This window comes from Myotis daubentonii, chromosome 8 (genome assembly GCF_963259705.1).
Source record: "Myotis daubentonii chromosome 8, mMyoDau2.1, whole genome shotgun sequence".
Classification (NCBI taxonomy): domain Eukaryota; kingdom Metazoa; phylum Chordata; class Mammalia; order Chiroptera; family Vespertilionidae; genus Myotis; species Myotis daubentonii.
Window position 1 is genome coordinate 45,552,372 of NC_081847.1, and position 15,783 is coordinate 45,568,154.

Below are 15,783 nucleotides of genomic sequence, written 5' to 3' on the forward strand. Positions count from 1 at the left end.
TAATTAAAAAAAACCGTTTCACTATAAGACCAATCAATTATAAAGTACACAACAGTTAATGTAAATGTAGCACAATATAAAATAACTATTATGTTTTTATTGATAGTATATAAATAATTCCTGTTCAGTGCAGTGAGGAATGTAAATTATTTGCTGTTTTCAAAAGAGTCTTTAATAATATCTGGAAAATTCTGTCCAAAGCATATCTACATGGGACACTCTATTACTATTTTAGTTTCTTTTATTTCACAAAGACTAATCCATTATATTGATTTCCATTAGATAATTGCATAAATAGATTTCTTGATGTGTATAAGCTGGCATTTCATGTTTTGTGTTTCAGGAACTAAATTCTTTGTCAGTGATGTTCTTTAGGGTTGTCATTTATTGACAGTCTGCTTTCTAAAATTTTAGCAAACTACAATCTTATTGGAAACATAACCCTTTCTTGAACTATTGATATTTTTACAACCTTAGATTTTTTTAGGATATGCATTTTCAGTGAAGCTAAAAATATATATTTCTCTATATAAAATACACATTACTAAGTAGTATAAATCTAATTGACTTTTTTATTTCATAGATGCTTCTTTTTTTTAATCCTCACCCAAGGATATTTTTTTCCATTGATTTTTAGAGAGAGTGGAAGGGAGGAAAATGGGGAGAGAGAGAGAGTGGAAGGAAGGAAAATGGGGAGAGAGAAAGAAAGAAACATCTATGTGAGAGAGACACATCAATTGTTTGCCTCCCACATATGCCCCAACAAGTGCCAGGGACTGGACCTGCCACCCAGGTATCTTGTCTGGGAATCAAACCTGAGACCCTACAGTGCTCTAACCAATGAGCACACTGGCCAGGGCTAGATGCTTTTTCATTTCTGATAATTACTTGACAATTTTTTAATGTAAATCATTTTCTAATTTATTTGTATATGGATTTTATCAGTAATCACCTTCCTAACAAATTATTTTGTCTTACCATCACAGAGCATGGAAATAATACCATGTTCTCTTCCTCACAGAATTTTATAAAAACTACATAACAGCAAAACTGAAAGTGTTCTGGCATTTAGAAAGTATTAGGAAAGTTTAAAGTCAAATTAAAATCTTTTAATCACTGAATAACTAAAGCGTTGGTAACTGGGTAACCCCCACCCCATATTTTTGTCTTCTAGTAAGTGAGTAGGTAAGGTGCCAGGCATGATTTACCTAGGATTGCAGGAAAGTGAAAGTAGGGAATGCAGCAGCAGCTACAAGCCATAACAGTGAAATCCTTGGGAAGGCAAGAGGGGGCAGATTCAGAGCACAAAGGGAAGCAGTGGTCTCCTCTGTAACAGGAGAAAGCAGAGAACAGATATATTTGGAGGTAAGTTGGTAGATTTACTGGTGGGAAGATTAGGGGGTTTCCATTTAATTCCTTCTATTTTCTCATCTATATCCTCAACCTCTTCTCTAAAGGGTTTGTTCTTCATCTCATATTAATGGAATCCCGCTACCCCTAACACACCCCTTTTCCTGCTAACCTTTTAAGTGGAGGCGTTTTATTTTTGTTCTTACAAACCTCTGTACCTTAGAGCCTGGAAGTAGAACAGGGGTTCTATTTGAATTTCATTTCTACTCCCAAAGGAGTATGAAGCAAAGACATTAACTTGGCAGGCATATGGAAAGTATTGGAGGTTCAAGGTGAAAGAAGGTAGATCTGGTTGCCTTTGAGAATGGCAGAGTGAATTATTGAGGAAATTGTAGGATTGCCAAGAAACTTTGAAAGCCCAATTTCAAATACTAATTATGAATTTAGAGCAGTGATGGCGAACCTGTGACACGCGAACTCATTTTTTTTTGGTTGATTTTTCTTTGTTAGATGGCATTTAAGTATATAAAATAAATATCAAAAATATAAATCTTTGTTTTACTATGGTTGCAAATATCAAAAAATTTCTATATGTGACACGGCACCAGAGTTAAGTTAGGGTTTTTTAAAATGCTGACACGCCGAGCGCAAAAGGTTCACCATCACTGATTTAGAGCAAGCTAGTTCAAACAATTGTTTGTAATATGTTTTTTATTGATTTTCAGAGGGAGAAAGATATAGAAATATCAGTGATGAGAGAGAATCATTGATCGGCTGCTTCCTGCACACACACCCCTCCCACACACACACACACACACACACTGGGGATAGAGCCTACAACCTGGGCATGTGCCCTGACCAGGAATTAAACCCCTGACTTACTGGTTCATGGGTCGCCACTCAACCACTGAGCCACATTGATTGGGCTATTTGTTCTTTTTCTCCAGCTAGGATCAGTTAATCAGGAGCAGATGTGAAGTATGCAGAGAATAAAGTATAACCAGGACTGGGTTTTTCCAGATGCTTAAGAGCAGGAGAAAGGACAAGGATGTTAAAGCTACTAGCCAAGGAATGATTATCATGATGGACCATAGAATCCAAACGGGACAAGAGGAAAAAGATATTGAAGGCAGGGGGATAGTCTGAGGGACAAGTCAAAAATATGTTGGTGAGAATATTCAAGTAAGGGAGTTGAAATGAAAAGCAAGTAAAACCCCTGTTCTACTTCCAGGCTCTAAGGTACAGAGGTTTGTGAGAACAAAAATAAAAAGACTCCACTTAAAAGGTTAGCAGGGAAAGGGGTGTGTTAGGGGTAGTGGGATTCAATTAATATGAGATGAAGAACAAACCCTTTAGAGAAGAGGTTGAGGATATACATGAGCTATCTGAAGACAGACCATGAGTTTCCATGAACCCCGTGGAAGGTGAGGGAGGGTTAGGGATTAAGTTACGTTAAGAAACGTTCAGAGTAACTCAAAGGTTAGAGCTCAGATCAACAAAGGCTGGGCTGAGTGAGGAAAGCAGCATTGTGAGGGTGTCATTAGGCTGATACTGTCAGGGTTATGGGGCCTATTTGGCATCTGTTCTCTGCAAATCAAAATCATGCTGATCTTAGTGGGAAAGTTTGAAGTTTCCCACAAGGTATAGGGTTTTTGTAGGTATTTATCAAGTTGAGGCTATTCCCCTCCATTTCTAGTTAACCAAGAGCTTTTATCACAAATGGTTGTCGGTTTTTGTCAAATGCTTGTTCTATATCTACTAGAGTCCTGGTGCACAAATTCGTGCACCAGTGGGGTCCCTCAGCCTGGCCTGCGTGATCTGGCTGAAACTGACTCTCCAACATCCCCCAAGGAGTCCTCAATTGTGAGAGGGTGCAGGCCAGGCCGAGGGACCCCACCGGTACACCATCAGGGCCAGGGAGGGACGTGGGAGGTTGGCCAGCTGGGGAGAGACCACGGGAGGGCTCCAGGGCATGTCCGGCCCGTCTCGCTAAGTCCTGATTGGCCAGCAGCAAGCTAACCTACCAGTCAGAGCGTCTGCCCCCTGGCAGTCAGTGCATGTCATAGCAAGTGGTTGAGTGGCCTTAGCATACATTAGCATATTACACTTTAATTAGTTGAACAGATGACTGGACACTTAGCATATTAGGCTTTTATTATATAGGATTGATATGGACATATACTAGTAATTGGCCTTCTTTAGCCCATTGGTGTACTACATTAATTGATTTGTGAATGTTGAACCAGTCTCACAGACCCAGGATGAATCCCTCTTGGTATATGATTCTTTTTATACATTGTTGGATTCCACCTGCTATTTAGTTGAAGATTTTTGCATCTATGTTCATCAACGGTATTGGTCTGTAGTTTTCTTGTAATGTCTTTGGTTTTGGTATTAGGGTAATCTACAGAATATGTTCTCTGACCACAGTGAAATTACAAAAATAACAAAATGGTAACTAGAAAATAAAATATGTTGGAAACATAAGCAATGTGCTTCTAAAAGAAACCATAGGTTAAGGAAGAAATGACAATGAAAATTAGAAAACATTTTATGAATTAATAAAATTTCAAAACGTGTCAGATGAACTAAAGCCATACTTAGTGGGAGCTATACCATACATACAAGTTCAAATGCGTAGATTAAAAGGAAAGGCTTAGGTCAGTTATCTAATGTTCATTTCAAGAAGTTTGGAAAGAACCTCAAAGTAAGCAGAGGCAGTAAATATCAGAAATTAATGGAAAACTCAACATTCAATACAGAAGACCAAGAAAGCTGAAAATTTGATTCTACCTAATTGAAGTAATAAATGTGACTAAATCCCAGTAAGACTTATCAAGAAAAAGAGAAGGCATAAAATACCAATATTAGAAATGAAAAATAAGAAACCTCTACAAACCCTATGACATTAAAAATGTGTAAGATATAATAAATGACTTTATACCAAGAAAGCTAAAAGTTTAGGTAGAATGGACATATTCCTATTTAAAAAGACAAAAACAAACTACTTACCAAAACCAACAGAAGAAAAGACAGAAAATCTCAGTAGTTCTGCATCAAGCAAATCCAATGAACAAAATAAACTAGCAAACCATGTGGGGACAAACTCATGGATACGGAAAACAGACTGACAGCTGTCAGAGAGGAGGGGGTTGGGAGCTGGGTGAGAAGTAAGCAAAGGGAAAAAAAAAGAGACTCATGGACACTGACAACAGTATGGTGATTGCCAGAGGGAAGGGGACAGGGTAGAAGAAGGTAAAGGGAGGGTAAATGGTGATGGAAGGAAACTTGACTTGGGGTAGTAAACACACAATTCAATATGTAGGTGAACTTGTAATTTAAAGCCATACCACAAAGAAACCCCAATGCCCTGATGGCTTTTGCCAGTGAATTCTACCAGAGAAAAGTCCCTCCATACATTTCACAATCTCGCCCTAACACCCTAACATGAAAACTTGACAGAACCCAATTCAGAAAGGAAAAGGACAGGCCCATCTCTCCCATGAACAGATGTGAAAACGCAGACAAAACTGATCAATGGTATTATAATTAAATCTATCAAGAAGGATGAAAGGTAATGAAAAGAAGAGAGTATAAGGGAACTTGTGGGGGTGCTGGTGATGTTCTACTTCATGATTCAGGTGCTGACTACATGTACATTTTCATTTTATGATCATTCATCAAGCTGAACCCTTTATGTAAGTTATATTTCAATCATTCATCAAGTTATACTTCAATAAAATACTATTTAAAAAAGAAGTCACTCTATCTTACTCTGGACATCAGCATCAGTTGTCTATTGAGGCCAATCTAAATCTGGCCATAGAACAATACTTGTTTTACAGTTCAGAAATGCACTTATTTTGAATACCAAATTTGTAGAACTAGAAAAATCCTTGTCTATCAAAGCAACCAAGATGAGTTTCCCTGTCTACATCTCATAAATTTTTCATAAATTTTCATATCATTTTGGGTGTCATTGTGAAATATCATAGTATTGAAACAATTTATCTCTGGATGGACACTGATTTATTAATGCTTTACTTTTATTTAAAAAGTACTTTAGAGGCAAGATGAGGGAAAGAGCAAAACATAAAAGGATAGGTAATAAAACTTGTATTTATTAGGTTTTTCACTGAAAGATTTGTAGTCTTTTATTTTTTTTAATTGTTTTATTGCTTAAAGTATTACAAAGAGTATTACATATGTCTCCTTTTTTTCCCACCCTTAACAATCCCCCGGCCTCCCCTACCCCCCAGTGTCTTATGTCCATTGGTTATGCTTATATGCATACATACAAGTCCTACGGTTGATCTCTTAACCCCCCTCCCCCCGCTCCCGCCCTTCAACCCTCCCCGGCTTTCCTGCTATAGTTTGACAGTCTGTTCGAGGCAGCTCTGCCTCTGTATCTATTTTTGTTCATAAGTTTATAATGGTCTTTATTATCCATGAGTGAGTGAGATCATGTGGTGTTTTTCCTTCATTGACTGGCTTATTTCACTTAGCATAATGCTCTCCAGTTCCATCCATGCCGAAGCAAATGGTAAGAGTTCATTCTTTTTTACAGCAGCATGGTATTCCATCGTGTAGATGTACCACAGTTTTCTAATCCATTCATGTACTGATGGGCCCTTAGGGTGTTTCCAGATCTTAGCTACTGTGAATTGTGCTGCTATGAACATAGGGGTGCATATATCCTTTCTGATTGGTGTTTCTGGTTTCTTGGGATATATTCCTAGAAGTGAGATCACAGGGTCAAATGGGAGTTCCATTTTTAGTTTTTTGAGGAAACTCCATACTATCTTCCACAGTGGCTGCACCAGTCTGCATTCCCACCAGCAGTGCATGAGTGTTCCTTTTTCTCCACATCCTCTCCAGCACTTGTCATTTGTGGATTTGTTGATGATAGCCATCCTGACAGGTGTGAGATGGTACCTCGTTGTTTTGATATGCATCTCTCAAATGATTAGTGACTCTGAGAAAGTTTTCATATGTCTCTTGGCAAAGACATAGAGGAAGACAAAAACAGATGGAAGAACATACCGTGTTCTTGGATTGGTAGAATCAACATCATTAAAATGTCCATACTACCCAAAGCAATCTATAAATTCAACACACTTCCCATTAAAATACCAACGGCATATTTCACAGACCTTGAACGAACTCTCCAGAAATTCATCTGGAATGAAAAAAGACCCTGAATAGCTGCAGCGATCCTGAGAAAGAACAAAGTAGGTGGGATCTCAATACCAGATATCAAGCTGTATTACAAAGCCACTGTTCTCAAAACTGCCTGGTATTGGCACAAGAACAGACATACAGATCAATGGAATAGAATAGAGAGCCCAGAAATCGGCCTGAACCAATATGCTCAATATTTGACAAAGGAGGCAAGAACATACAATGGAGTCAAGATAGTCTCTTCAATAAATGGTATTGGGAAAATTGGACGGATACATGCAAGAAAATGAAACTAGACCACCAACTTACACCATACACAAAAATAAACTCAAAATGGATAAAGGACTGAAATATACGACGGGAAACCATAAAAATACTAGAAGAATTCAAAGGCAACAAAATCTCAGACATATGCCAAAGCAATTTCTTCACCGATACAGCTCCTAGGGCATTGGAAACTAAAGAAAATAAACAAATGGGACTACATCAAAATAAAAAGCTGCTGCACAGCAAAAGAGACCATCAACAAAACAACAAGAAAGCCCACTGCGTGGGAGAACATGTTTGCCAATGTTATATCTGCTAAGGGCCTAATCTCCAAAATTCATCGGGAACTCATACAACTTAACAAAAGGAAGATAAACAATCCAATCAAAAAATGGGCAAAGCACCTAAATAGACACCTTTCAAAAGAGGACATTCAGAAAGCCAAGAGACATAAGATTTGTAGTCTTATGTTCACTTAAAAATTTTGCTTTTTAATGTATTCTCTTTTTTCTTAATGTGTGTTTGTTTTTTTAATTGATTTCAGATAGAGGAAGGGAGAGGGAGAAGAGAGAAACATCAATCATGAGAGAGAATCATTGATAGGTTGCCTCCTGCATGCTCCCTACTGGGGACCAAGCCCAAAACATCGGCATGTGCCCTGACAATCCAACCATGACCCCCTGGTTCATGGGTCCACATTCAACCACTGAGCCATGCCAGCCAGTCTATGTATTCTCTTTAGTTCTGTGCCCAGTGACAGAACTGTTCTTATATCATCATGTGAAAAAAATTACATAAACTGATTAATTCTCAATCTTATTGACATTTATAAGCATTTCCTTAATGAGATCGTGTCTCTGTCTTGGGTGCTTAAATGAAGACTGTTCAAATGTAATGTAAGGCATTCACTTGAATAAAAAATGATGGCCACATTTTTACTTTACCTTTTTAATTCTGATAACTTGAGCTTGTGCAGAAGAGGGGTCTGGTGGGGATTTCCAAGGTGAAATGCACACTATTCATATTAAAAATTTTTAAGTAAACCTATGATTCCTGTATTTGTATCATGCACTTTGTTTTTCTGCATCCAAATACAACAATTCATTATCAGCTGAGTACTTTTAAGAAATTGGAAACATTTAACTTTAATAAATACTGGTGTTTAAAACGCATTTTACAATTATTATATATAACCAAATTTAATTATACATGTGCTTACAAATGTGGGTGGTTTTTAAATTATAAGTAACATTTAAACTAGTTTCTGTAAATGATGGGCAACCCCTTTAGCTACAGTGTGCATTTTTCAGAGAGAAAAATTGCTTTAGCATACTTCTATGTTTCTCATAATAATGTTTATTTATATTTAAAAAGAGGGCATCCTCAAGCCTATTTTAATGGGTTATGTTGGTAATATGGTATTCTCCATTAATATTTATAAAATATTTACGTGATAGTTCTATAAATGCAGAAATAGTATTTAATAAGTAATTAAATTTTTTTAATTAAGCTTTTTTAAAAAGTAGATTTAATATGTTAACATGGGCATTTTATTTTTCAAAGTGCTTCCAAAACCAGCACACTCACCTCTGGGGCTTTCCAAGCAGAAGTCTTAAATCCCCTAATCTTTTTTTAACCAAGAAGGGGGTAATGCTGGAAGTATGCCAGGAATGAGCTGCGGTGTTTCTCATGAAGTGCCACAGTGAAAGTATAGTTTCTTTTGGCAAAAGCATCATCTCATCCAGCTTTTACTCCACTGCTTTTCCCAGAAAGCCTGTCTCCACATTCAAGATAACAATAGGCCAGATGACTATTCCTTCTTTCATCTGTACGCATAACCATTCCTTCACTTATTTCATTTAGAGTTTTAACATCTATTTACCAAGTTTACACAGCTGTCGGTTCAAATGCAGAAGTACTTTTTCCTCAATGTAAATAATTTAGAAACACTAAAAATAAAATTAGTAGTTTCTCCTTTTCCTTCTGCAACTCACCTGATATTAAAAATTTGGTGCTGCATGGCCAGCATAGCTCAGTGGTTGAGCATGGACCTATGAATCAGGAGGTCATTGTTCACTTCCAGGTCAGGGAATATGCCCGAGTTGTGGGATCGATCCCCAGTGTGGGACGTGCAGGAGGCAGCCAGTCAATGATTCTCTCTCATCACTAATGTTTCTCTCTCTCTCTCTCTCTCTCCCTCCCTCCCTCCCTCCCTCCCTCTTTTCTCTCTGAAATCAATAATATATATCTTTTTAAATGTAGTGCTTAGTGAGGCAGGACTAGCACTGCAGAACCAGGCAGCCAGGGTCTGAATCCCAAGTCTGCTACTTAATGGCAATGACCCTCAGCAAGTTACTGACCTATATGTCTCAGTTTTCCCATCTGTAAAATGGGAATGATAATAGTATTTCTTACAAGGCCATTGTAAGGATTAAATGAACTTGTAAGTACAAGTATACTAGTGTTTGCTATTTATTGTCTTTCCATATATTTCCACTTATGATTGTTGTTAAAAAGCATGGGGTGATTATTCTATTACTTGCTTATTTTTTTTCCTCATTAAACTTTGTTATTTTAATGGGTCTCAAAATTCTGTGACAGATTTTTGGTCAAGTTGTTTCCATTAAAAAGTACTGATTTTAAAAACTAATAACTTAAAAACAGCCACACACACAAAAGAACCAAATGGTCCACAAAACATTCTCTTTTCCTTCTGAAGGTTTTCTGATGCATTGTAATCATTAAACTTTTACTATTAAACTTAAGTGGGCAGTTGAGACAAACAGTTCTGAGTCCGTTCTTCCACCACTGGTTAAGACGGGGGTGGCAGGAGTTGGGAATAATATTCATTTAGCCTTCTGAGCTTTCTGTGCAGATTTGATGACTCTGCCAGCTCCAGCGGCCTTCTCGTCCATGACTTTGATGACACCCACAGCAACTGTCTGCCTCATGTCACGAGCAGTGAAATGGCCCAGAGGAGGGTAGTCAGAGAAGCTTTCAATACACATGGGCTTGCCAGGAGTCATATCAACGATGGCGGTATTTCAGAAACTTGGGGCCATCTTCCAGCTTTTCCCCAGAACGATGATCAATCTCCTTCAGCTCAGCAAATTTGCAAGCAATATGAGCTGTGGGACCATCCAGCACAGGTGCATATCCAGCACTGATCTGGCCTGGGTGGTTCAGGATAATCGCCTGAGCTGTGAAGCCAGCTACTTCCATTGGTGGGTCAGTTTTGCTGTCACCAGCCACATGGCCACAGCGAACATCTTTGACAGACACATTCTTGACGTTGAAGCCCACATTGTCTAGCTGTAGGGTGGCCCAGTGGAATCCATTTTGCTAACACCAACAATCAGCTGTCTCACACCCAGTGTGTAGGCCAGAAGGGCATGCTCACAGGTCTGTCCACTCTGGGAGATACCTGCTTCAAATTCACCAACACCAGCAGCAACAGTCAGGACAGCACAGTCAGCCTGAGATGTGCCTGTAATCATACTTTTAATGAATGAAGTCTCTGTGTCCTGGGGCATCAATGATGGTCACTTGCTGGTCTCAAATTTCCACAGGGAGATATCAGTGGTCATGCCACGCTCACGTTCAGCTACTTGCTTCTTTTACTTAATGTACAGGGGTGGGCAAAACACATTTTACTTTTGTTTTATCATGTATTAATTATTGTATTATTTGTGTTATTATTTTATATCCTTACTTATGATTATCTTTTAGGTAATGATGGCTGGTAATTCAAGCTATTTTTGCCTACCCCTGAACCATGGACATCTTTCCCAAACTACTTAATGTTTTTAAATAGCTGCATTATATTCTATATTATGATGGACCACAATTTTTTCTACCATTTCTATATTAACAAATCTTCCCAGTTTTCTCTTAGTGGTTTTCCAAAAATGCTAAGGCAAATATCCTTGTACCTCTCTCTTCATGGATTGATATGTTAGATTCCAAGGTATGGAATTGCTTTGTCAGAGGATAATTGTACTTTAAAATTATTTAGTAAACACCATCAGATTGCTTTCCAAAAGGCAGCAAAGCACGCAGGCGGTGCACGAATCAGGCTGCACAGTAAGGAGTCACAAAGCACAGCAAGTCGTCTGACTACAGTGGCACAGCGGCGGGAGCAGAGAGAGGTACCCTGGTTCTTACGGACACTTGAAGTGGCAGAATTTTTTTAAAATATATTTTATTGATTTTTTACAGAGAGGAAGGGAGAGGGATAGAGAGAGTTAGAAACATCGATGAGGGGGGCAGGAGGTAGGGGGGTAAGAGATCAACTAAAGGACTTGTATGCATGCATATAAGCATAACCAATGGACATAAGACACTGGGGGATAGGAGAGGCTAGGGGACTGTCTAGGGCGGGGGGATAAAATGGATACATATGTAATACCCTTTGTAATACTTTAAGCAATAAAAAAATAATAATAATAATAATAATAAAAAAGGTAAATAGATTGTATCCTATATAATAAAAGCCTAATATGCTAAAAAAAAAAAAAAAAAGAAACATCGATGAGAGAGAAACATCGATCAGCTGCCTCCTGCACACTCCCTGCTGGGGATGTGCCTGCAACCAAGGTACATGCCCTTGACTGGAATTGAACCTGGGACCCTTGAGTCCGCAGGCTGACGCTCTATCCACTGAGCCAAACCAGTTAGGGCTGAAGTGGCAGAATTTTATCTGAAGGTAGACTGTGATAATTTATAGGTGCATATTATAATCCCAGAGCTAAAAAAGCAAAACAAGGAGGTATCTATATATATAAAAGCCTAAGCAACCATTCAACCGTTCGACCGGTAGCTATGACATGCATTGACCACCAGGGGGCAGATATTCAATGTACAGGCATGGAAACATGGAACAGACTGATGAATCTCAGAGAGAAGGGGGAGCGGGAGGGCAGTAAGAGATTAACCAAAGATCTTATATGCATACTAGAGGCCCAGTGCATGGATTCATGCACTGGTGGGGTCCCTCCACCTGGCCTGTTGGGATCAGGTGGAAACAGTGCATCTTAAATATTCCCAAGGGGTCTCAGATTGCAAGAGGGTGCAGGCCAGGCCAAGGGACCCCACCGGTGCAGGAATCTGTGCACTGGGCCTCTAGTATAAGATAACAGTGGCGAGAAAATAGAATCCTAAAATATTCTCAAATAATCCAAAAGATTTAAAAAAGGGACAAAGATGGGACAAATAGAAACAAATAGCAAGATAGACTTAAACTTCACCATATCTATAATCACATGACATATGAACACTCCAGTCAAAAGATAGAAATTGTCAAACTGGATAAAATGAAAAAGCAAGACCCAATTATATGCTGTCACTTTAAAACGGACACAGATAGCATAAAATGATAGAATGAGATGTGCCCTGTATGTGCTATTCATAAGAAAAGTGAAGTCCTATACATACAACTGAGGTCAGAGTAGACTTCAGAACCCCATTTTACCATCACGATAAAAGGCTTAATTTATCAAGAACACACAGTCCTAATGTTTATGCCTCTAATCAGAGCTTCAAAACATGAGGGAAAAACAGAACTGAAAGGAAAAATAGACCAATCCACAATTATTGTTGGAAATTTCCAGTTTTCTCAGGAGAAGAAGACAGAAAATCAATATGGGTATTTCAACCAATTTAACTTAACTGACATTTATAAACCACTTCACGCAACAACAGTGGAATGCATAGTTTTCTCACGCGCACAGGGAATACTTAAGATACACCGTGTGCTGGGTCAGAAGAGTGAGGCACGTTCTCAAGGAATGCAAAACAATGTATTTCATCGACGTGGGTCAATTATTTTCACTCAGAAAGTTATCTGTACGAAGGAGTGCCTACACAGTGCGTCCAGCACCGACCTAGCATGTGAGGGAAGACACACTCCTGAGGAAGGCACCCCAGCGACAGAACAGCAGGTGCTGCGCCCAGACCCCGGCGCTGCTTCTTCATCAGGAGAGAGGCCAAGCCCGGCCCATGCCTTGACCGGCGAGGGGCGGAGGCAGCAGGGGCTGGCGGCCCGGAGCAGGGCCCTGGAGGAGACTGAGTGGCCAGCAAACGGCGAAGGAGGACTTTATGAATTGCGCTGGGCGGTGACTGTGGTGACCCTTTCCCTGGAGTCCGCGATCCCCGTCTCCTTAATTCCGCTGGTGGGCCGCCACCGCTGGGAGGCCCCGCCTGGATGGGCGGGCGGGGGCGGGGGCGGGGGCCAGGCTGCCTCCCCTCCCCGGACGTCTGCGACCTGGAAAGACACCGGGTCAGGTCGCAGGCAACCAGTCTGCCCGCGGGCGGCAGGCAACCCGCAGCGCCAAGGGAAAAAGGGGAGGAGGCTCCGGGCTAAGGCCCGCACTCACGGCGGGGAGAACGCGGATCGGCCCCGCGGCCCTCACCCCCCGGTGCCTGGGTCTGTCCCGCCGCAGACGCCGCGCGGGCCGCCCACCCGCGCCCCGTCTCGGGCACCACCTGGCCGCCGCGGCCCCGCCCCGCTGGAGCGGGACGTCGCGCGGGCGGGGACAGGTGCCCCGAGGGGCGGGGCGGGGCGGGGCGGGGCGCGGCGGGGGGCGGGGCGGGCCGACCCCAGGGCCCCGAGCCGCCTAGCCTGCCGCGCCGAACCCGCCGCAGAGGCCGCAGAGCGCGGCGCCCAGCCCGCCCCTCCGCGCCATGGCCCCGCGCGCCCGGCGGCGCCGCCCGCTGTCCTCGCTGCTGGCGCTCTGCGCGCTGCTCGGGCCCCTGCAGGTAAGTAAGGCGGCTGCCCGCGCGGCGCCCCTGGGAGCTGGGGGCTCCGGGGCGCGGGGACTGCGAGACGACCCGACGGCTGGACCGAGAAACCAGAGCGGAGGCTTCGGGGGCGGAGGAGGCAGAAACTTGGGGAGGCGGTTCCGCGGGTTGGACCGTGGCGGGAGGGAAAGGGCGAGAAGATGGGGTGTTGGGAGGCGCGGGACCCCAGTACCGGACACGGGCGCTTCCAAAAGCCCACTTGATGGCAGGCTTTGCTGTCGTTTATTCGCCCAACATTTCTGGAGCCCCGAGCTCCCCAGGCACAGTCGCTGCTGGGTAGACACAGCCCCTCCCGGCAGCAGAACACACCCGGGAGAAGTCCGCGCGCAGACAATGCCCGCACCCGGGAACCGCTCCTCAGTGCGAGGTCTCGGGCACCAGGGGTCCGCGGGAGCCTGGGTCGGTCCCTCCACCTGCGCGTCGCTCGGTTTCCCCACCTGTTTCCTGGGTCGTCGGACGGCTAGAGCTGCGCTCGCCGCGCGGGGATGCCTAGCGCAGGCGGCGACACCGAATTGGGCAGTTTCTGCAGAAAAGCTGAAGCCCCCGCCCCCCACTTTTTCACGCCCCCTCCGGCTGCCTCCACAAGCAGCCTAAGGTCCACCCGTTCAGGTTCTGGCCCTGAATGATCGCAGGATCACTTGTTCTCAGAACCCCTTTGATGGTGTTAGGACAAAATACTATTTGCAATGGGAGAAACCAAGGTACGCGCGGGATTTCAAGGCAGTGGGGCGCCAGAAACGGCCCTGCTGTCCTGGAGCTCAGCCGGATGGAGCTGGGGCGGCAGGCACCGCGGGGTAGTGGTTAGCGTCACTGATGCCCGGCTCTTCCCCTCCCCCCCCCCCCTCCGCAAGGAGTACCCACCCCTTGGCTGGTGAATGGCTTCAGGGTAAAGAGTGCTAGAGGTGCCCCCAGATGCGCATCTTCTCAGATCCCTGTCGCTGCCCAGTCCTTTGGGAGGAATTGTCTCTATCCATCACTCAGTACAGTTACTGATAAATAAATACATAAAGCCCGTTACTGATTTTCTGTCCTCGAGGGGGGAGCTCTTGTGCGCCCAACCCGGCACCGCGAATGGAAGTTCCTCAGAAGGAAGGGTGAGTGGTGGTGGTTTCCTGGGCTCCAGCAGTTTCAGATTTCCCTTCGCTGGTAGAATTGGTTTAGGCTGTGGTGACTCCCGCGTGCAAGATGGCTGAGAAGCCCCTGCAGACTCAGAGAGGCGTTTGCAGAACTTACTGTATTTGGGTGAGAAGCCGGGGAAAGCCCGCTGGGGAGTCAAGCCTTGAGAAAAATAACAGGAATATGCTAGAGGCTGGGGCAGAACATGCTCATGGACATGCCTTCTATGTCCACAATCCTTGTGCGGGTGCCTTAGAGTCCCGGAGGGAAAAGATAGCCCAGAAACCGAATGGAATGGTTCACTTTAAGCACTTCAGGTGTTGCTTAGTTAAGTGTTCAACAGGTGGGGCAGGGCGCCATCTTATTTGAACTAAAGGACCAGGGATCCCATGAACTGCAGGCCACTGGAGAAAAACCTGCCCGCTACACTTTTGAAAAAGCATCTCATGTTTTATTACAAAAACTACCCACATATGGCATAAAATGCATTGGTTGTAATAGCAACAGCAAGTGCTATCAAAACAAATTTGTTTTTCAGAGAGACCTTTCAACAAGTGTTATTTCCCCTCCCTTTTCCTTTCGGCCACTTGAATTATGTGCATTTTAAAATCATACCTAAACAGAAAACAATAGAATGATATTGGCATCCTAATCAAAGGGAATCATTTACGCTCAGCCTCCCCACTAGCTGTGAAAGTGGAAATGCACTATTACCCCCCGAAGAGACTGTGCGTACAAGCACTCCCTGTGTTCAATTACTGCTTCTTTGGCGAACCTATTAGTTTAAAAAAAGGAATTGCTTTGGCTATCCACTGATGGTTGTTTTCACACACGGGCAAGGTTTGGCCAACTGCTTTGCGTTGTTGGGGGTAGGGTAGTGGTTTCGTAAAATAGTTGGCAAAAACAGCTTCTAGAAAGTGCTTTATCTGCAAGTATTGGACATGGTTTCATTTACTTTAATTAAATAGAAATAAACTTACCTGGAAGGCTGTAAGTTTTGCCTTTTAAAACATTTCTGTGGTTATACCTCTGTCTGTCTGTCTTTGGCTGGGAATTTGTTTTCAGACATAA

At 42.8% G+C, this 15,783-nt stretch overlaps 1 protein-coding gene and 1 pseudogene across 2 annotated transcripts in view; one reads left to right on the forward strand and one right to left on the reverse strand.

The window, feature by feature from the left end:
* Window positions 1–9,352: 9,352 nt before the first annotated feature.
* LOC132240201 (elongation factor 1-alpha 1-like) lies at window positions 9,353–10,295 on the reverse strand (annotated as a pseudogene).
* Window positions 10,296–13,405: 3,110 nt separating this feature from the next.
* The window catches only part of TNFRSF11A (TNF receptor superfamily member 11a), a 48,401-nt gene continuing 46,023 nt past the window's right edge, over window positions 13,406–15,783 (forward strand). For both annotated transcript variants that reach the window (XM_059706264.1, XM_059706265.1), the window contains exon 1: window positions 13,406–13,554. In XM_059706264.1, the coding sequence (XP_059562247.1) occupies window positions 13,480–13,554 (75 nt within the window). In that variant the 5' untranslated portion in view covers window positions 13,406–13,479. The remainder of the gene's footprint in view (window positions 13,555–15,783) is intronic.